This window comes from Eretmochelys imbricata, chromosome 2, assembly GCF_965152235.1.
Source record: "Eretmochelys imbricata isolate rEreImb1 chromosome 2, rEreImb1.hap1, whole genome shotgun sequence".
Classification (NCBI taxonomy): domain Eukaryota; kingdom Metazoa; phylum Chordata; order Testudines; family Cheloniidae; genus Eretmochelys; species Eretmochelys imbricata.
In genome coordinates, this window is record NC_135573.1 from 14941198 (window position 1) to 14962227 (window position 21030).

The following is a 21030-nucleotide window of genomic DNA, read 5'->3' on the forward strand; positions in this document are numbered from 1 at the left end:
CTTGAATGGTTTAATATCTTATCCTTCAGCAACTTTGTGAGGCAGATGTTAGCTTTCTCTCAAGAGAACCAATCTTGTTGTTATAAATTGAATAGCTACAAGTTCAATGAAGTTAACTATTACTGCTACCAAAACTGAGTCTCCCGAATGTCATATTTCCACAAGTGCTGAGACTGTAAAATTTAACTGAGTTTCTGCAAATATGTTTACAGCATTTTCCCCCTTAATTTGTCTAATAGCAATAGTTCAGCACAATAAGGTTGGAAATGTAAACTTTAGAATGGGTTAGTCCTGAATTTAAAAAAAAGTAGATACAAGGGTTTAAAAAAAAATTAGATGTGCAACGTATGACAGTTAGTTTGTCTGAGTCGTGTGGGGGAGGGGGAGAGGGGAGAGCAGGTGGAGTGTGAGAGGCATATCCACTAATTAAAAAATTAGCTTCTCCCCCATCCATAAAATGAAGATTTTTATATGCCCTTAGTCCATAATACACAACAAGGCTGCTTTGGCATATTTTGCAACTATATATCAGAATTCTAAAGATAACTATATTCTGGTTGTTTGGCTTCTTTCTAGGTTAGGTCCTACTCAGCTAAAAATTTTTACATGTGAATACTGCAACAAGGTGTTCAAATTTAAACACTCTCTTCAGGCTCATTTGAGGATTCACACAAACGAAAAGCCTTACAAATGTTCATACTGCAGCTATGCCAGTGCTATAAAAGCCAACCTCAATGTCCACATGCGGAAACACACAGGAGAGAAGTTTAGTTGTGATTACTGTGCATTCACCTGTCTCAGCAAAGGCCATCTCAAAGTCCATATTGAGAGAGTCCACAAGAAAATTAAGCAGCATTGCCGCTTCTGCAAAAAGAAATACTCAGATGTCAAAAATCTAATTAAACATATCAAGGAAACACATGACTTGCAAGACAAAAAAGTGAAAGATGTATTTGATGAGCTCCGCTTGATGACCCGAGAAGGCAAGAGACAACTGCTCTATGACTGCCATATTTGCGAACGTAAATTCAAAAATGAACTGGATCGAGACCGACACATGCTAGTCCACGGTGATGAAAGGCCCTTTGCTTGTGAACTTTGCGGCCATGGAGCCACAAAGTATCAAGCACTCGAACTTCATGTCCGAAAACATCCATTTGTGTATGTTTGTTCTGTGTGTTCGAAGAAATTTGTCAGTTCTGTAAGGCTTCGTGCACATATCAAAGAACTGCATGGACATTTACAAGAAACTTCTGTTTTTAACAGTTCTATCAATCAAAGTTTCTGCCTTCTGGAACCAGGAGGTGATATCCAGCAGGAAGCACTTGGAGAACAGTTATCACAGAGTGCAGATGAGTTCACTCCCCTAAGTGCTAATGCTCTTAGCGTACCAAAGCAATCTACTTGTAAAGGTGAATCAAATACCATAGATGGAAGCCATAATGATCTGCCTGGTAGTCTTCTGAAGATTGAGACTGCCCCTTCTTTAGAATTTGAAAACTTGCCGGTGGAGAATGTACCAGAAACACCACATCAAACATCAACAGACCTAGCAGCACCAGACCCTCAATCAGACCTGGCTTCAGATTGTTTCTTATTGAAAAATGATACCTGTGCTTCCAATGAGCTAAAGGCTTCTCATGAAAATGTGCAGAAAGTCAGTCATGATAGTTCAGTGAATATGCAGGGTGAGGAAATTCCGCTGTTGTCTGGAGGCAAAAGCTCTAATATAAGTCAGAAAAATATAGACATTGAGAACCTTTCAGCTTCCAAAGAGAAAGTTCAACCCTTTTGTCTTAATGAATTAGAAACTAGCAAGTCACCAAATCAAAACACAGATGAGTCCACAAACCCTGCTACAGCATCAGATTCAGTCATCAGTCCACAGCTGGACTCTCATAATATGACTTCTGATAATCGAAGTGGAGCTGTTGCCTTTATGCAGATATTGGACAGTTTACAAAAGAGACAAATGAACACAGACTTGTGTGAGAAGATCAGGAAGGTGTATGGAGACTTGGAATGTGAATACTGTGGTAAGGAGCAGTGGAATACTGTGAGTTAGTTCAAATAAGTCACATAGCCATACTTTTTTCATTGCATTCTGGTTTATAGTTTGGTGCATTTGTCCATCTCTTCATTTGTAGCAATAGTAATTTCTGACTTAAGTACAAAGGTTCTGGGCTGGGTTCTGGTCTTCTGAAAATATTTTGTGCTGCATAAACAGTGCAAAATGAACTTTAAATCTACCAAGGAAACGTTGGAAAATGGAGAAGGCCTGGCAAAGTGAGGTTCTGATATGCCTGATTCTCTGCTGGGGTAACATCTGTCTGGGATGGTATGCTTGCAACGTAAGTTAAAGCTGCTGTTTTCTCTTCCTTTCCCGTGCCCCTTGCTGCTTTAACTTTTGCCGGGGCCAGGCAGAGCAGAACCAAGGAGTTGCAATCAGCTCACCATCAGCCCATGCTCTCCATAGTGCTCAAGCTCTGTATGGACCATAGTGGAGAATTCAGCCTTTCATGTTTCTGCAGTATGTAGAGATGTGTATATATACACCAGACATGTCTGATGACGACTTCTGATAGCAAATAATGTAATGTTAAATTACTGATGTGGTTTCCCTTTGTCATAACTTTCTCAAACAAATTCCTTTGGGGTGGAAATTTTCAATACTTAGTTTGAGACCAAAGTTATTGTTGTTTTGGTGGAAGTTACAAAAGTGGGGAGTAGCATACACTTGTCACCGATGTTCTGATGGAAAGTTTTGTGCTTGCATAATTCAAAAATGGAGAAAGTAAGAAACTCTGAACTTGTCTTGTTATAGTGTTCATCGCTGAGAAGGGAAAGGAATTCAAGTTTGAAGACATTCAGTAATTAAATGTAGAGTTATTCTTTAAAGTCAGCATATTTGTACAGGCATGTTCAAAGATTTTCTAATCACTTTTTTTCCTGGAGTCCTTATTTTAGAACAGTTTGGAACAGAGGGGCAAGTGTCAACAAGGCCTCCTGACTTATGGTTGGTTCAGCTAAACCATATTTACTACAAATTCCTGCATTTTCATGTTTTAATTAGGGGCACACCTTTTAAAGAACTTCCTCATTAGGAATACATTTGTTATGATATCCTCCATGAAGGGGTCCCTTGTTAAGATCTCTTTCTTTAGTACATGTCAATTAAGGAGGTGCCACAATTGTTGTTTCTAAATATATTTGCATCAGTGAGGTGTGTTAAGATAATTTTGACAGCTAACCTTTCATTAAACACAGAAGGAAAGGATTCAGATGTTGTGGTTTGAATTGAAATTAAATATGTATTTGAATTCTTTATAATATCAATTTAAAAAAATTCTTCAGAAAAAAGACTTGTTTTCATGTTTGATTGTTTAATCTTATTTTTAGGCAAGTTGTTTTGGTACCAGGTGCATTATGACATGCATGTTCGTACTCACACTCGAGAGCATTTGTATTACTGTTCCCAGTGCAATTATTCCTCCATCACCAAAAACTGCCTTAAGCGTCATGTCATTCAGAAGCACAGTAACATTTTGCTGAAATGTCCCACCAAAGACTGTGACTACTCCACTCCAGATAAATACAAGCTCCAGGCACATCTTAAAGTTCACACCGAGCTGGTAAGTACAAATGAAATAGTATTTTTTTTAATCTAAGTTCTATGTCATCACCATAATTTTCAAAATCAAGTGACAATATTACATGATGTGGATAGTTTATTTCAAGTGCAATTGGCTATAATAATAATACGATACCTGTATCTGGACCCACATTTGTAAAATATTATTTATGCTTGAGAAATGATGTATGTATTAAATAAATACTGATATAATTCAGGGTAATGCCATTGAGACTGGTTTGGCAGTCAGCAGTCAGTCTTCTGGAATATGCTACCTCCAAGTTTGGGTTCCTTCAGTTGTGGTCATGGAGTTTCTTTTTGAAATTTTTAGTAACTTTAGAAAACTTTTTAAAATGTTAGTTTCTTGTTCCCTTTGAAGATTCAGTGTAGATACCCACTCTTGGATTCTACAGGTACCCGGTTTGTTGAGATGGAACCTTCTAGTAAGCCGTAGTTATTAGGGCAGAATGCAACTCCCTTGTGGTGCCAAACATCAGACATGAAACTGTAAAAGGGATTGTAATCCTAATGGTCCCATAGTGTATTTTTATTGTTATTAGCATTTAGAAAGACACCACACAATTGTGAAGTTTCCAGGATCTATATCTTATTGATTTACATAGTTCTTATCACTTACGGCACATCTATGTCCAATTCAGTGCAGGCTTGTCAGCCCTATTCTTTGGCTTCATTGGGTATGAATATGCCATTGAGCATGGTGGATCCCATGAGAAGTTCCCATATTTGTGAGAAGTGGGTGTTGAAGCTTAGAGTTCTCTTGCTTGCAAAGGCATTTCAGGCACCTGCTTCATAAGGACCTGGCGTTTCAGAGCCTGGAATGTCATTTGTGTGAAGGTTGAAGTCTGGCTCCAAAAAGTCTTCAGATTCCAAGAATTGAGTTTGACACAGACTACTTCCTCCTCTGCATCAAAGAAGAAGGAAGCGGAGATGTGACTGTTCCCCTCACCTTCACCTATAGCCCCATAAGAAATTAGCGATGAAGCTTGCATGAGGTGTAGATTGGTATAGGAGGGAATTTCATTGTCAAGGGAATTGGCACTTAGAGATTCTTTCTTGTCAGGGGATACTTTTATATTATCTGATTCCCTTTTGGTTACCTTATCACCTTCCTCAGAGTTGGTTGGGTTTACAGCTCCAGTGCTGCTGAGTAGCCAAAGAGAGCTTAATCTAGCATTGTCTTCTCTCCAGTTTTATCTTTTTTAGACTGTAGTCAGGATCCATTCCTGATCATGTCTCCATTTGATATCAGGCATTTAGAAGCTACTTTGGTTCTGAGGCTTAAAGCCTGAGAGCTTTGCCATGTTGCCAATGGGATGGAATTATAGGCCCATTCCAGGGAGTCCTTAGGCCTTCAAATCTCCTATACAGTATACTTTTTGCTTGCAGCTTCTTTTTAAAAGGCTGAGGCATTCAGAAAGTGCCTTTGTCCTGCAGGTCATGTGGTTATTCCTCCTTTGGCTTCATATTCTTCCTGATGTTCTATGATGGGTCTCTTATATGGAGTATAGTCTTGCTCGCCTGTGTAACTAACACATAATTGAATTTGCTGTTTCAATGAAAAATTCCCCAGAGGGACCTTGAGTAGTTTTTTTTTTTTTCCCCTCCCCAACTGAATCAGTCTGTTAACCTCCTTCTGTTTCCGGGAGACTTGAATCTCCGGTACTTCACATCTGTCCTAGGGAAAATAAAAAGATAAGGATTAAGTTGAAGAGGATTCTTTGAATCAGTTGGCTGCTTCTTCCTCCTCTGATGAGGCTATGGGTGCTTCATATCCTTTTCCTGAAGGATTTCAGAAGCTTTAAACTTGACCACCAGAATGGAAGAAGCTCCAAGTACAGAGTTATTCAAAAGTACGTGAGACGTCCCTTTACTTACTTGATATTTTAGAGTAGCAGAGGAAGGGCAGCTAGCTTTTTCTATGAATCTTCTGAAGCTGATTAGATACGTTTTGGGAACAGAGGCAGAGGTCAGCAAGAAGTATCTTATCTGTCTAACCTCTGTTCTTATATGACACCCTATAAGATGGTTCTTCAAGTGTTGGTCCCTCGGTGTATTCCCCTGATGGTGTGCATGCGCTCTGCTAATGAGATGAGAAGATTTTTACAGGCAGCTGTTAGGGGCTTATTCCTTCACCCACTTACTTCCCTGGTCCTCCTCGCATGACCAGAGAGCAACCATACCCGAAGTCCAAAGGTGCAAACAATTCAATGTTTATTGGGTCAACTTCCAGCAAGCATGATTCCAGTTTCCTTCCTTAGTGTCCCCCTTCCCAGCTCTGACCCCACAGAGCCTTACACCTGTGTCCCTGTTCCCATTCCTGCCCTTAGCCAAACATGATTCCAATTTCCCCAACCCCATTTCCCCACCCACCCACTTCCTGATGGACTGCAGACTATATAGTAAAACTTGAATTCTGCTTAGCTATACCTTAACCAATCATTTTACTGAAATTTAACTAACCAATCCTAACGTATTGTAACATGATTATGTAACCAATTATTTCCCACCGCCTTAATTAGTTTACAGCCAGCAAAATTAATTATACAGCACACAGAAACAATCACAGAACCAGACAGAGAGTATACAGACAAACAATGGGGAAATGGGGACTACAGTGATAGAACAAATGCAGAAATGAGGATTTCACATCCCAGCTATTGATAAGTGAGTTCTTGCCAGACAGGATGCTATCAAACTAAGTTTCCTTTTACATCTTCTAGGCACTTCCCTTTCTCTGGAGGCGATAGGCATTATCAGGACAGGATTGTATTCCTAACAGTCCAATAGCACCTTATTTCCATGTGACTAGTTTGGGATGTGAGGCTGTGATCGTTCGCTTCCCAGCTTATGGCTGCCTCTGCTGCTTAGCCAAAGGCCTCAGCCTAAGCACAGGGCCTCAGACTGTCACAGTAAGAGAAGGCCCTTACACCGGCAGACAGTGATTTTGATTCTTTCTTGTATACTTCTATAACTACCCAAGTGATAAGAATACGCCTAAATTCTTAGAGTATAGGTCTTTACAGACAGGCCTGAATATTTATATCCTAACAGCAGCATCCATTGTTCCATGCCTGGGCCCTTTTCCTCTTTGTGCTCCAAATCGAAGGTATAAGGGACAGGATGGATTGGCTTCCTCTCCACTTCCTTTCTACCATCCTTAGTTTGTGACAGAACTTCTTCAATGACTGCAGTGATATCTCACTCGGCAGGCCTCAGTCGATGTGGTGGATATGGCCTTCTGCTCGATGGTGACAGCTATAGTCATATGGAGGGCTTTATGGCTCCTATCCTCTGGGTTCCCTGGGAAGGTACAAGTTACAGTTGAAGATTAATCCTGTGAGGGAGACAACCTGTTCTGTGAAAAGACACATAACTCATTAGATTCACTGAAAGACTCAAGGGCAACCCTTGGTCCACTGGGAGTCTCCACTTCAGCACCAAAAAGTAAGTACCACAGGCCTCAGCCCTATAGATGGAGACCAACACCTCAAACATTTTAACCAAAGGGGATATGAACCACCAAGAAAACAGCCTAGTGTACAATGTAGCAAACCTAACATTCCCCCTCTTCCTCCTTCTAGCCCTCACCTCCACATAAGAAACTTCTGACACGACCTTTGAGGGCTCCCAAGTTGTAATCTATCCAGATGTGCCTGTGAATTAAACTTCATAACTCGGCTAGACACCAAAACCAAGCTCTGAACAGAGAGATTGGTTTTATGGCTCATTACAACAATTTTAAAACACCCTGCTGCTGCTAACCCTCCTTTGTCCTACGACTGTAAAGGTGTTAATTGCCCATTTCATTTTAAGTGGTCCCCTACAACATGTGTTAATTCCTTGTACTTAACAATCAGTCCTGCCTTGTATTTAGCTGTGACACACTGGTTACCTTCTACAGACTGGAGGAAGAACTCTGTGAAGCTCGAAAGCTTGTCCCTTCCAGTCCACCAACAGAAGTTAGTCTAATAAAATATATTACCTCATCCACCTTGTCTCTCTAAATACAAAAAAGTCCATTTTAGCTCCCACAGAGTTTATTGGGACAACATGCATTTTTTTCCTCAGGACAGGTTCCAATCCATAAAGGAATGTGTCACTTAGCTCCAACTGAGCCCACAGATATCAGTCCATTCATGTCTCATCCTTCTAGGTTACATCTCTTCCTGTAGATATGTGACATCCTTTGTGAAACTTCACCTTCATTGCCTGCCGGCTTGGCTTCAGGTGGTTTACTTGCTGAGCAGACAGTGTGGACAAACTAGTCTTGCTTCCCCCCAGAGTTTGAGCTTCTCTGACTTGGTGGGGGAGCAAGTGTGTGTGTGTGTGGTTCCCTTCATTCCCCACCCCAGCCGAGAAGACCTTAATCATGGATGCCTGCTTATTAGGATTCAGAGTAACAGCAGTGTTAGTCTGTATTCGCAAAAAGAAAAGGAGTACTTGTGGCACCTTAGAGACTAACCAATTTACTTGAGCATAAGCTTTCGTGAGCTACAGCTCACTTCATCAGATGCATACTGTGGAAAGTGTAGAAAATCTTTTAATAAACACAAAGCATGAAAAAATACCTCCCCCACCCCACTCTCCTGCTGGTAATAGCTTATCTAAAGTGATCACTCTCCTTACAATGTGTCTGATAATCAAACTGGGCCATTTCCAGCACAAATCCAGGGTTTAACAAGAACGTCTGAGGGAGGGGGGTTAGGAAAAAACAAGGGGAAATAGGTTACCTTGCATAATGACTTAGCCACTCCCAGTCTCTATTCAAGCCTAAGTTAATTGTATCCAATTTGCAAATGAATTCCAATTCAGCAGTCTCTCGCTGGAGTCTGGATTTGAAGTTTTTTTGTTGTAATATCGCAACTTTCATGTCTGTAATCGCGTGACCAGAGAGATTGAAGTGTTCTCCGACTGGTTTATGAATGTTATAATTCTTGACATCTGATTTGTGTCCATTTATTCTTTTACGTAGAGACTGTCCAGTTTGACCAATGTACATGGCAGAGGGGCATTGCTGGCACATGATGGCATAGATCACATTGGTGGATGTGCAGGTGAACGAGCCTCTGATAGTGTGGCTGATGTTATTAGGCCCTGTGATGGTGTCCCCTGAATAGATATGTGGGCACAGTTGGCAACGGGCTTTGTTGCAAGGATAGGTTCCTGGGTTAGTGGTTCTGTTGTGTGGTATGTGGTTGCTGGTGAGTATTTGTTTCAGATTGGGGGGCTGTCTGTAGGCAAGGATGGCCTGTCTCCCAAGATTTGTGAGAGTGTTGGGTCATCCTTCAGGATAGGTTGGAGATCCTTAATAATGCGTTGGAGGGGTTTTAGTTGGGGGCTGAAGGTGACGGCTAGTGGCGTTCTGTAATTTTCTTTGTTAGGCCTGTCCTGTAGTAGGTGACTTCTGGGTACTCTTCTGGCTCTGTCAATCTGTTTCTTCACTTCAGCAGGTGGGTATTGTAGTTGTAAGAACGCTTGATAGAGATCTTGTAGGTGTTTCTCTCTGAGGAACTGGAGCAAATGCGGTTGTATCGTAGAGCTTGGCTGTAGACGATGGATCGTGTGGTGTGGTCTGGATGAAAGCTGGAGGCATGTAGGTAAGTACAGTGGTCAGTAGGTTTCCGGTATAGGGTGGTGTTTATGTGACCATCGTTTATTAGCACCGTAGTGTCCAGGAAGCGGATGTCTTGTGTGGACTGGTCCAGGCTGAGTTTGATGGTGGGATGGAAATTGTTGAAATCCTGGTGGAATTCCTCGAGAGCTTCTTTTTCATGGGTCCAGATGATGAAGATGTCATCAATGTAGCACAAGTAGAGTAGGGGCATTAGGGGACGAGAGCTGAGGAAGCATTGTTCTAAGTCAGCCGTAAAGATGTTGGCATACTGTGGGGCCATGCGGGTACCCATAGCAGTGCCGCTGATTTGAAGGTATACATTGTCCCCAAATGTGAAATAGTTATGGGTGAGGACAAAGTCACAAACTTCAGCCACCAGGTTTGCTGTGACATTATTAAAAATACTGTTCCTAACGGCTTGTAGTCCATCTTTGTGTGGAAGAACACTTCAACCTCCTTGGTCACTCAATTTCAGACCTAAAAGTGGCAATTCTTCAACAAAAAAACTTCAAAAATAGACTCAAACGAGAGACGGCTGAATTGGAATTAATTTGCAACTGGATACAATTAACTTAAGCTTGAATACAGACTGGGAGTGGATGTGTCATTACACAAAGTAAAACTATTTCCCCATGTTTATTTCCCCCCCTGCTGTTCCTCACATGTTCTTGTCAACTGCTGGAAATGGCCCACCTTGATTATCACTACAAAAGGTTTCCTCCCCCCACCCCTTCCACTCTCCTGCGTGTAATAGCTCACCTTACCTGATCACTCTTGTTACAGTGTGTATGGTAACACCCATTGTTTCATTTTCTCTGTGTATATAAAATCTCCCCACTGTATTTTCCACTGCATGCGTCCGATGAAGTGAGCTGTAGCTCACAAAAGCTTATCCTCAAATAAATGTGTTAGTCTCTAAGGTGCCACAAGTACTCCTTTTCTTTTTAAAGAAATCTCAGATTTCCATCTAAATCAAACAATTCACTTACCTGTGTTCTTCCCAAAACTGCACCAGTGAGAATAGGAGACTTCATTCTCTAGATCAGTGATTCTCAAAGCCAGTCCGCTGTTTGTTCAGGGAAAGCCCCTGGCGGGCCAGAGCAGTTTGTTTACCTGCCGCATCCGCAGGTTCGGCCGATCGCGGCTCCCACTGGCCGCGGTTCACCGCTCTAAGTCAATGGGGCCTGCAGGAAGGGCGGCCAGCACATCCCTTGGTCCGCACCGCTTCCCGCAGCCCCCATTGGCCTGGAGCAGCGAACTACGGCCAGTGGGTGCCGCGATCTGCCGAACCTGCGGATTCGGCAGGTAAACCAACTGCTCTGGCCCGCCAGGGGCTTTCCCTCAACAAGCGGCGGACCAGCTTTGAGAACCACTGCTCTAGATGTCCCTCAAGCTTTGGCATTCTACCTGCAAAGAACAAAATCTTTTAGGAAATTGCCTAGACTGTTTATATCCTTTGCTGAATGGATGAGAGGGGAAGCAGTCTCTTCCCAGAGACCTTCAAAGTGGATTCCAGGCTTCATTCTGCTGTGTTATGAGTTAACAGACAACCATCCGCCAAGGCCTCTTCGATAGCCTCCCTTCAAGATGTTCTGTTACTGACATCTGTAAAGAAGCAAAATGGGGTTCTATCCATACCTTCGCATGACATTACACCCTGGTGCAAGCTTCTGCAGCTGACACATCTTTCACCACATCAGTCCTCCAGGTATTGATACCATAGAGGTCTGTGCACCCTCCTCTGCAATTAATACTGCTTCACAGTCACCCACAGAGGAATACAATAAGGACCATCATGTGAAGAAGGAGAAGTTACTTACCTTGTACAGTAGCTGGAGTTCTTCGAGATGTGTGGTTCCTATCCACCTACCTGTATTCCATGACCAGCCCTCTTTCCCTCTGCTTCAGAGCCTTGCATATGATACACAGTAGAGAAGGAACTGGCGAGGTGGTCAGTCTGCACCGCCCCTGATATCTTCGGTTCAGAGTGTGAGGAGAGGAAGGAAGGGCTCAGGCACAAACCAACAGACACTGCTAGCAAAAGTCTTCTGGTCTCAAACACGTGGAGTGCACATGCTCCCACAGTGGAATACAGATAGGGACCACACATCTTGAAGAACTCTAGTTACTATATAAAGTAAGCAACTTCTCTTGTTCATTCCCTTGTGGTGGCACCTGCTGCATCTAGCCAGGCTGCCATTATCTACCAGGTAACGTCTCAAGGCTTCAAATGTATTTCTTTTACTTGCCTGGTAACTGATTTTTTTTGTAGTTCCTGCAGCTAAGGAGAGATCAGAGAGGAAAAGGATGTTGAGATAAGGAGTCTAGAAGGATGACCTGCTTGTTGGTAAAACGTGATTTCTTCTCCTGAGGTGGAGGGTTGGTACTAGAAAAATACCTTTCATCAGGGCTAAAGCAGCTTCTGTGGCATGTGAGAGAGAGGTTTCCATGTATGAGACCTACAAGGCTGCTACCTTCAGTTAACTTCAGACATTTGTACAACGTTAGTCTCTTGATTTGACAGCTTCAGGAGAGGCCCACTTCAGAACAGTCGTGCCCTCCTCAGATCCACCTTGTTAGATGGTGGTTGTTGCTAGCAACAAGTGTGCAGGTTTATATTGACAATTCTTGAAAGTTCCAGTGATATCTGCCTCCTCGAGGATTCAGATTTGACACCAATTGTGCGTGTGCACCCAAGTAGTGTAGATCAGTACTGGCGATCTTTTTCAAGTGCCAGCGTTAGCAGAAAGCAAGTTTTCTTTGTTCATGCCAGTTTGCCAAGATTCATACTTTTACTTGAATTCTTTACTATACACTGAACAATATTTTCTACATAAGGTTGTTCATATTTGTATCCCAAGCATGCGTTCAAAGTGTATTTCAATATCATGAGCTAGGGTTTTAAATTACATAAGAAATATTTGATGAGCATCTAAGGAATATAGGATTTTTCTTATTGACAAGGTGCAGAATTTGTAATAAGACCATTACTAGTACTCACGTGACATATGCATCTTTATATCTAATTGGTTTAATACAGTATTTTACAAATATCAGTATTTATTTTACAAGGGTAAAAATACCAGTTCTTATTAATTCCTTGAGATGAATATGTTTAGTAAAACTCGTTCTGAATAAAGCACAATTTCTAATTGCATTGAACATCTGCAGGCATCGCTGCCTAAGGGGAACACTCACTCTCACATACCTTTAAAAACAAGTAAATATCCAGTTAATGGGTCCTTCCAGAAAGTGAGGGGGACACAATTAATAGCTAGATGTGAAAATTTTGGTTACAGTAACTTGCCTAGCATTATATGGGAAATCTGTGACAGAGGCAGACATAGAATTCTTCTGTCAACCTAGTGCTGTCAACACTGGGGTTAGGTCAGTTTAACTAGGTAATTCAGGGGTGTAGATTTTTCACACCCCTAAGCAATGTAGCTGGATCGACCTATTTTTTTAGTGTAGACCTGGTCTAAGTCTCAGAAACTGTTGTAATTTTGAAATTGAAGTAGCTGGCTGGATTGTGCTGCCAATCTAGAACAAAGGTAGAGCTATCTCTCAGAACACGTCACCTTTTTGTGTCCTTCAGAAAATCTTCAAAGGCATTTAAAAGGCAGGTATACTGATAAGGCATAGGATAAATTACTTCTATTCTTACAAAAGGGGGAAAAAAATCAGATGTTGTGAATATGGTAGGGGCTTTATTACAGCCTCCATCCAAGTCCTTTTAACAGCTTTGTCATCATCCATGACAAGGGCACTCAGAAGAGCAAGAGCTGTGATGGGGACCCTCTTTGGGACCCTGCATTTGTGACCTGGGTAGGCTCTGAAATGCTTGATTTTGTAACAGAGGAATTCTTAAGGGCTGGCTCTGAGAGTGATGGGGTTACTCTGAAGGACTAGTGCTGTAACAAGCTCTCAGAAGGAGAGTGACAGGAATATTCTTAGACTCAGAACTAGATGATGCAACCCTGTGAAACTCTGTGGACGAAAGACTCTGAAAGGTTCAGCTTCAGCTGGATGCACTCCATAGGATTATGGAGGTTGACAAGCCGTACTTTGAAGGCACTGTGTTCTGAGAAGTGCAATCTCTGTGTGAGACTACAAAGAACACGGTTTTTGAAGAGCATATATTATAGAACTTAGTAAAGATGACTTTCTAACTGCCCAAGGAAATAGATTTTGACTACATCTTTTTTGAAAGGCTTTGATGTTAAAATCAGTCATCCTGAAAAATAATCTTGTTGGTACTGAAGCTCTGCATGTATTTACTGGTCATTTGAAAATAAGATTCTCTGTCAGATATATAGGTGTGTATTTGTAAACTTGTGTAAAGTATCAGAGTAACAGCCGTGTTAGTCTGTATTCGCAGAAAGAAAAGGAGTACTTGTGGCACCTTAGAGACTAACGAATTTATTTGAGCATGAGCTTTCGTGAGCTACAGCTCACTTCATCAGATGCATACCGTGGAAACTGCAGCAGACTCTATATATACACAGAGAATATGAAACAATACCTCCTCCCACCCCACTGTCCTGCTGGTAATAGCTTATCTAAAAGCCATTTCCAGAACAATACCTCCTCCCACCCCACTGTCCTGCTGGTAATAGCTTATCTAAAAGCCATTTCCAGAACAATACCTCCTCCCACCCCACTGTCCTGCTGGTAATAGCTTATCTAAAAGCCATTTCCAGAACAATACCTCCTCCCACCCCACTGTCCTGCTGGTAATAGCTTATCTAAAAGCCATTTCCAGAACAATACCTCCTCCCACCCCACTGTCCTGCTGGTAATAGCTTATCTAAAAGCCATTTCCAGAACAATACCTCCTCCCACCCCACTGTCCTGCTGGTAATAGCTTATCTAAAAGCCATTTCCAGAACAATACCTCCTCCCACCCCACTGTCCTGCTGGTAATAGCTTATCTAAAAGCCATTTCCAGAACAATACCTCCTCCCACCCCACTGTCCTGCTGGTAATAGCTTATCTAAAAGCCATTTCCAGAACAATACCTCCTCCCACCCCACTGTCCTGCTGGTAATAGCTTATCTAAAAGCCATTTCCAGAACAATACCTCCTCCCACCCCACTGTCCTGCTGGTAATAGCTTATCTAAAAGCCATTTCCAGAACAATACCTCCTCCCACCCCACTGTCCTGCTGGTAATAGCTTATCTAAAAGCCATTTCCAGAACAATACCTCCTCCCACCCCACTGTCCTGCTGGTAATATCTTATCTAAAAGCCATTTCCAGCTATCACCAGCAGGAGAGTGAATTTGTGTGGGGGTGAGAAAACCTGGATTTGTGCTGGAAATGGCTTTTAGATAAGCTATTACCAGCAGGACAGTGGGGTGGGAGGAGGTATTGTTTCATATTCTCTGTGTATATATAGAGTCTGCTGCAGTTTCCACGGTATGCATCTGATGAAGTGAGCTGTAGCTCACGAAAGCTCATGCTCAAATAAATTCGTTAGTCTCTAAGGTGCCACAAGTACTCCTTTTCTTTGTGTAAAGTATATGTGTCTCTGTATGTTCTGTACAAACACCTCTGTGTTTATAGGCCCAGAAATATCTATATGAGTTCATATAACTCAACTTAATACAGTATTTACCTACCAAAAACTACATCAGAAGAATGTTCCCTTTGTGACACAAAGCAAAACAAGAGTGAAATGTGCCGTGGCCGCCATTTTCAAACTTGGGGCCTAAATTTAGATACCTAAATTTAATGGGAGCTGCGGGTGCCCAACACCTCTTATAAATCAGAGTACTTATTTAAGTGCCTAACTTTAGGCAACCAGTTTTGATAATTTTGGACTCTTATGTTCCTCAGACCTGGAAAAACAGATATGAGTACAACCATTTGTGCGCTGATATTAGTGGGTATGTTTTTCCACTTAACTTTAATATCCTTACTATTTCTTTCTGTTATGAATATAACATTTCTTTGAAAGTAATTCCTGATGAGTTTTTCAATTTATTTAGGCTTATTTTAGAAGTCTATCTAAATGCTCCAGACACCTTTGAAAATACTTAACAGTACAATGAACCGGAAAAAAAGCTCAACAGCCCTATGCTGTTAATTAATATATATATTTTATTTTTTTGTTTAAACATTATGTCTGATAGGATATTGTGGTGAGATTCAGGAATAAATTGAGATCCACCAATTCATTTAACATAGGCCACTGAACAACCACTAGATCAGAATAATCTTAGCATTGCATATGTTTTAAAAACTCTAAATACAAACACTGAAAAGCAGGGGTTCTCAAACTTTTTTTTGCTGGGACCCCCCCCTTGAAAATGTTTCAGGCTATTACAACCCCCCTCAAAAAGTGAGAATCCCCTCCCTCCCCTCATACCACCCCATCTTTACTTCTGCACTGCTGCTGGCGGTGGTACTGCTTTCATAGCTGGGCACCCGGCCAGAAGCCACCGCTCTCATGATTCCTCTACGATAGTCCTCCTTTTGGATTGGAACCCCCAGTCTGAAAAACACTGCTGAAAAGGAATCCAGCATTTGGAAAGGTACAATTCCACACTAATATTTGTATTAAAAGTTAACATACTAATGTCTATCATTTTAGATCGTGTGAAGTCTGGTGTTGCAAAGTCATTTGTGGCAGATTGGGGTCTAATGGGGCTATGTCACTCCCTCTTGCTCTCATCTCCACCCCTCAAATTAATAGTTCTTTGAGATGCCTCTGCATATTCTCCATTTGTGAAATCACGTCACCTTCACTGCAAGCCTCCAACATCTTCTAGTGAACATTGTCCACTGGGGCCATTCACTCCTCCCTCCTTTTCCCCTTATGGAAGCTTTTGATGATGTAAAAGCGTGAGTGTTGCCAGCCACCTTTAGTTTCTAACTACCAGAGGTACAGCATGCTCAGGTTGTATGCAGTATCCTTAATGCTTTCTTTTGCCATTTGGGGAATATTTGTTTTTTTCTTCGATTGTCAGTTAATTAGCTTTTCTTAAGTTGAAGAAGAAGAAAAGAGGATGCCTGTTTAGCATGGGCATTGCCTGAACTCACGAAGGTAGGAAGGCTGTCTAATGCCCCTATCCCTGGAGAAGGCTTTTCAGGTTCAGTCAACTAAGTCTGGCATTCAAGACATTCCAAAAGAAAGGAGGAAATCATCCACCAGACTCCTTTCTAGGGTGAAATAGGAAAGATTCTCCATCTTGGATACTTAGCAGGCCTTATCCTTCATATCCTGGACTAGTTTCTTCATTTGAAGCTAACAGGAAGACCGTCTGTTCAATTAAGTGTTAATTCTGTGTGCAATGTTGGTATGTTATCTTTCCAGGCTTCATGCTATTTTCACTCCCCACAATCAAAGGCCTGATCCATGCTTACCCACCAGTTCGAGAGTCACCTCCATCATGACTGGCATCTCTCTTGGAACCCACAAAGGACTGCTCATTTTACTATTTTTATTCTTTCTCAAACCTGCTTTCCTGGTGACCATCACTTCAGCAAGAAGGGTTAGCGAGTTTCCAGCTCTGCTTGCGGATCCACTTTATAGAGCGTTCCATGGATAAAGTGCAGCTAAGATCCCTTCCAAAATTCGTCTCCACCTCACAGATGAAAAATGCTATGCAACTATTGACAGCTAAGGGTTGTCCAACAATTTGTTTATAATGGTGTATGTTTTTATTAGTGAAGATAAACTCATGAAATGTACCCTGATTTATTAAAGCACTTAAGCATTTGTTTATGTCCCCTGGAACTTGGGCAAGAACAATCTCTTACTGTGTGTTTATGCAATACCTAGCACAAAAGGGTCCCAGTCTTAGTTGGGGTGTCTAGTGTTACAGTAATAAAAATAATAATAATGTTACTTATGTAAAAGACAACATAGATCTTACTAGCACTCTTCCTAATTCCATTTGACCTATAGCATCAATAATGTTTTTATAAGTAACACTTATGAAACTCTGACAATTTTTTTAAATTTGAAACAGTTCAATAATAATCATGTATTTGTATTTAGTACTGAATATTTATCTGGCATTTAGAAACCATAGACCCTGGTTTTCTAATGAAATCTGCCATAATCACCTTATGTTCTAGCAAAGTCCCACGGAACTGTGGTAGAAAGGATGGCTTGATCAAATGATGAAAAAATTGAATACTCCTCCTCACATCAAACCCTTCATCTTTCCTTCTGATTTGTGACTTGTACAGTAATATTTCACCTCCCAATTCTGTAAAGAGCTAGGTAGATCATAATGCTTTAATTTATTTAACATTTCCCCATGTGCTACAAATCAAAGCACTAAATCATCCCAGGATTAACGACATAGGGTTTTTAGAATGCTTTTATATTACCCCTTCATTATATTTCATTATAATAACGGCATTAGCTTTTCATAATGCTCAGTGAGATTCACATCTGAGCATTTTGGTTGTAACTTTGTTGGGAGCCATATATGATTCAATGTGTAATGAGTGTAGTAATCAGCCCAGTGAACTCCTAATGTAATCTCTTCCTTTTCTTTAAGGACAAAAAGAGTTATTCCTGTCCTGTGTGTGAGAAGTCGTTTTCTGAAGATCGACTTATAAAATCACATATCAAGACAAATCACCCTGGTAAGACACACCACAATAACATTTCTATATCTAGTACAACAGAGGAAGACTGTCCTGGAGTAAGCAATATAACACGATTGCTCTGTGTAAAAAAAATTACATCGTATTCTAAATTAGTTCAGTTAGAACTTCAGTAGAGTTTTCAGATCTTTAGGGATTGGATTGTAAACATACAATACACTAGTTTGTGCAGTGGGGACACAGTAAAAGGGCATGTTGTGTGATATTTATGGACTTTACACTGCAACATGCTGAGTCCTTTGTCCCTGATTCAGCATAGCACTTAAGCATCTGAATTGTCCCATCAAAGTAAATTAAACCATTTGTGTGCTTAAATGCCACTGTTGGATTGGGTTCTGAGTGCTCACCACCTTGCAGGATCCAGCCCTTCTTGTCTGTTAAATAAAAATCTAGCTTTTCATGGTGATACGCTTTGACAATTCTGCATGCTAGTGTCTATTCTATTTATACATGAAGGGATATTTATTATTCAGTAATATCTACTGTTCAAGCCAAAAAGGGCCCTGATATAAAAAAGGATGAATCACAGTGGCCCTGTCTAAACTTGGTAAATAGGTACATCTAAAAAAAAAAAAATCTTAGCTGACAAATTTTATTTACACATCTTTAAACGCTGCTTAGCACCCCAGCATAGACGTTGTTGAACACCTTTTAATAACATGTTAGCTGGTCATGGCCAAGCCGCTAGTGTGTGTGTGTGTGTGGGGGGGACCAACTAGTTTAAGCATAACTGTCTGAAATACAGCACAACAGGTCAGGCCATAGTCCAGTGTAACCCTACTGATAGTAGTCAATACGGGATGCTTACTTTCAACAATAATCACTGCAAGATTTTCCCTACCTCTGAGTCATATCAGCACCACATGCTCTGTATTACTGTTGTTAATTTGTATTGTGGATGGTGCCCAGAAGCTCCCAATCAGAAATGGGGACCAAATGTGCTAACTGGTGCAAACATGTAATGAGACATGGAGTGGGTAACATTTTCAAAAGCACCCAAATCCCCCTGAATGTCAGTTTGACCCATCATTCCTACCCTGATGCGGTCATGGTGAAAAGAAAGACAAAGAAGCATGAAGGGTGAGGGAAAAGGGTATAATAAATATATATACAAATTATTGTAGACAAATATACAATTGTTTTCTTATATAGTATACTATATACATTAGTACAAGCCATCCCAATTGCTTGAAAACATAGTCATTGTTTATTTTCTGAATCGTTTTGCTTATGTGTGTACTGGAGGATGAGCTGGTTGGATCAGGAAACATTCTGTAAACGGCTAGCCCAGTGCTGCATACTTAACTAATAAAAATCTTAGTATTTTAAGGCCTATAATTTTTTTCCTTAGATGAAGAGTGTATTCTATCAGAACTTTGCAAAAATTACAGCATGTTTAATAGAGACACTTCAGTGATATATTTAAAGAAACGTTATGTCTAAGATACACAGAACCTTTGCAAGCTAATATACAATAAAAGGCTATTTGTAATTAGATTTTAAAAGAAAAATATTTGAATAACACTTTCCCAGGTATCCTCTCTTTGTGGTCATCAGGGATTATTATTATTTTTTTATCGCAAGCATATTACCATTCAAAACAAAATTGACATTAAGGGGTGTTAAATGTCCTGATAGCATAAAGTGACAAGTGCTGGAACTGAGTGAATGCAATTGTTTTTAAAAATGCAGACGCAAGAGAATAAAGATGACAGGCAAAACAAGATAATGTTCAGAGAATTTGAGTTTTAGAAGAACTTATCAAAAATTAATTTAAACCAAAACCATTTCTTATTTATCATAAAGTAATATTTCTGACAGCTTCTCCCTCCCCTATGACTCTGATGTCAGCCAACCTGCTCTCAGTCTTCACTGTTTTTCTTGATCAGCAAGCAGAAAACCTGATGCTTTTGCTTCACCAGCCAGCACATCTGCTTGTTCCACGTTTCTGGACAAGAGGTGTAAAATCCAGGCCCGACTGACGTCACTGAGGCTAGGATTCCATTTTAGATTCTTTAGGATTCCACCTGTTCTCAATGCTTAAAGTTTCTGGTCACAATAAGAGTCATATACACACAACATTTAACTATTATAATTTAGTGCCATGTAGTAGGAAAGTATTGAAAGTCCAGCATTGATAATTGGAACTTTTAAAGAACATTAGGTAATGTCTCTTAGCATGTGCGGTTAGGTAATTTTTTAAATCATAAAGCCTAACTATTTAAAGCTATTTTGACATCTCTAGAGTATTAGGCTATTCGTTTTTTCCTTTTAAATGAAAGACCAGATTTTCAGAGGGGTTGAATGACCACAACTCAAACTTAAGTGTAGAGAAGCTGCAGGTGATCAGCACTTCTGAAAATCTCAAGTGAACCCTTTAACAAATGTTGTAAACCTGTTCAAAGACATTGAAAATTATAAATATTTGCATATAAATGTTGCCTTGTTACTTATTGGTGTGCTGAGAATATTCATAGCTGGAAAATGACTTCTGACCTAGTGGTGCACGCAGGCTCTAATTTGACAATGAAGCAGTAAGTCATTGCGGGGATACACAGTGAATAAGTCCGTGTTTAATGCAGGAAACATACATAAATTAATAAGGCTGTTTTCTTTGAGCTGGCCTTGTCATGTGGAAAGTTTTAAAAAAAAAAAAAAAAAAAAGGTACAAGTAGGAACAATCTAGATCTGCAATATTTTATTTTATATAATATGTCTCAGAGCAAATTCTGTGCATGCCTGTCTGGAATGCCTTGTTTTTGTGCATATTTTTTCCAGAGGTCTCAATGAGCACCATCTCAGAGATTCTAGGCAGGAGGGTTCAGTTGAAAGGATTAATTGGAAAACGAGCTGTGAAATGTCCCTATTGTGATTTCTATTTTATGAAGAATGGATCAGACCTTCAGCGTCATATTTGGGCTCATGAAGGTAATGATGTTCAATTTTAAACTTTAATCCACATTATTTGTTTATATATTTTATATTCCTTGCTTGGTCCCTTAATTAATATAGTAAATAATAAATTGAAAGCGAATGACATTTCCATCCTCATAGAATATCAGGGTTGGAAGGGACCTCAGGAGATCATCTAATCCAACCCCCTGCTCAAAGCAGGACCAATTGCCAATTTTTGGCCCAGA

General features: G+C 40.6%; 1 protein-coding gene across 4 annotated transcripts in view; it reads left to right on the top strand.

Moving 5' to 3' along the window:
- Window positions 1-21030, top strand: part of ZFAT (zinc finger and AT-hook domain containing) — a 140117-nt gene that overhangs the window by 61481 nt on the left and 57606 nt on the right. For all 4 annotated transcript variants that reach the window (XM_077809760.1, XM_077809762.1, XM_077809763.1 and 1 more), the window contains exons 6-9: window positions 577-2036; window positions 3400-3632; window positions 17782-17869; window positions 20669-20818. In XM_077809760.1, the coding sequence (XP_077665886.1) occupies window positions 577-2036; window positions 3400-3632; window positions 17782-17869; window positions 20669-20818 (1931 nt within the window). The remainder of the gene's footprint in view (window positions 1-576; window positions 2037-3399; window positions 3633-17781; window positions 17870-20668; window positions 20819-21030) is intronic.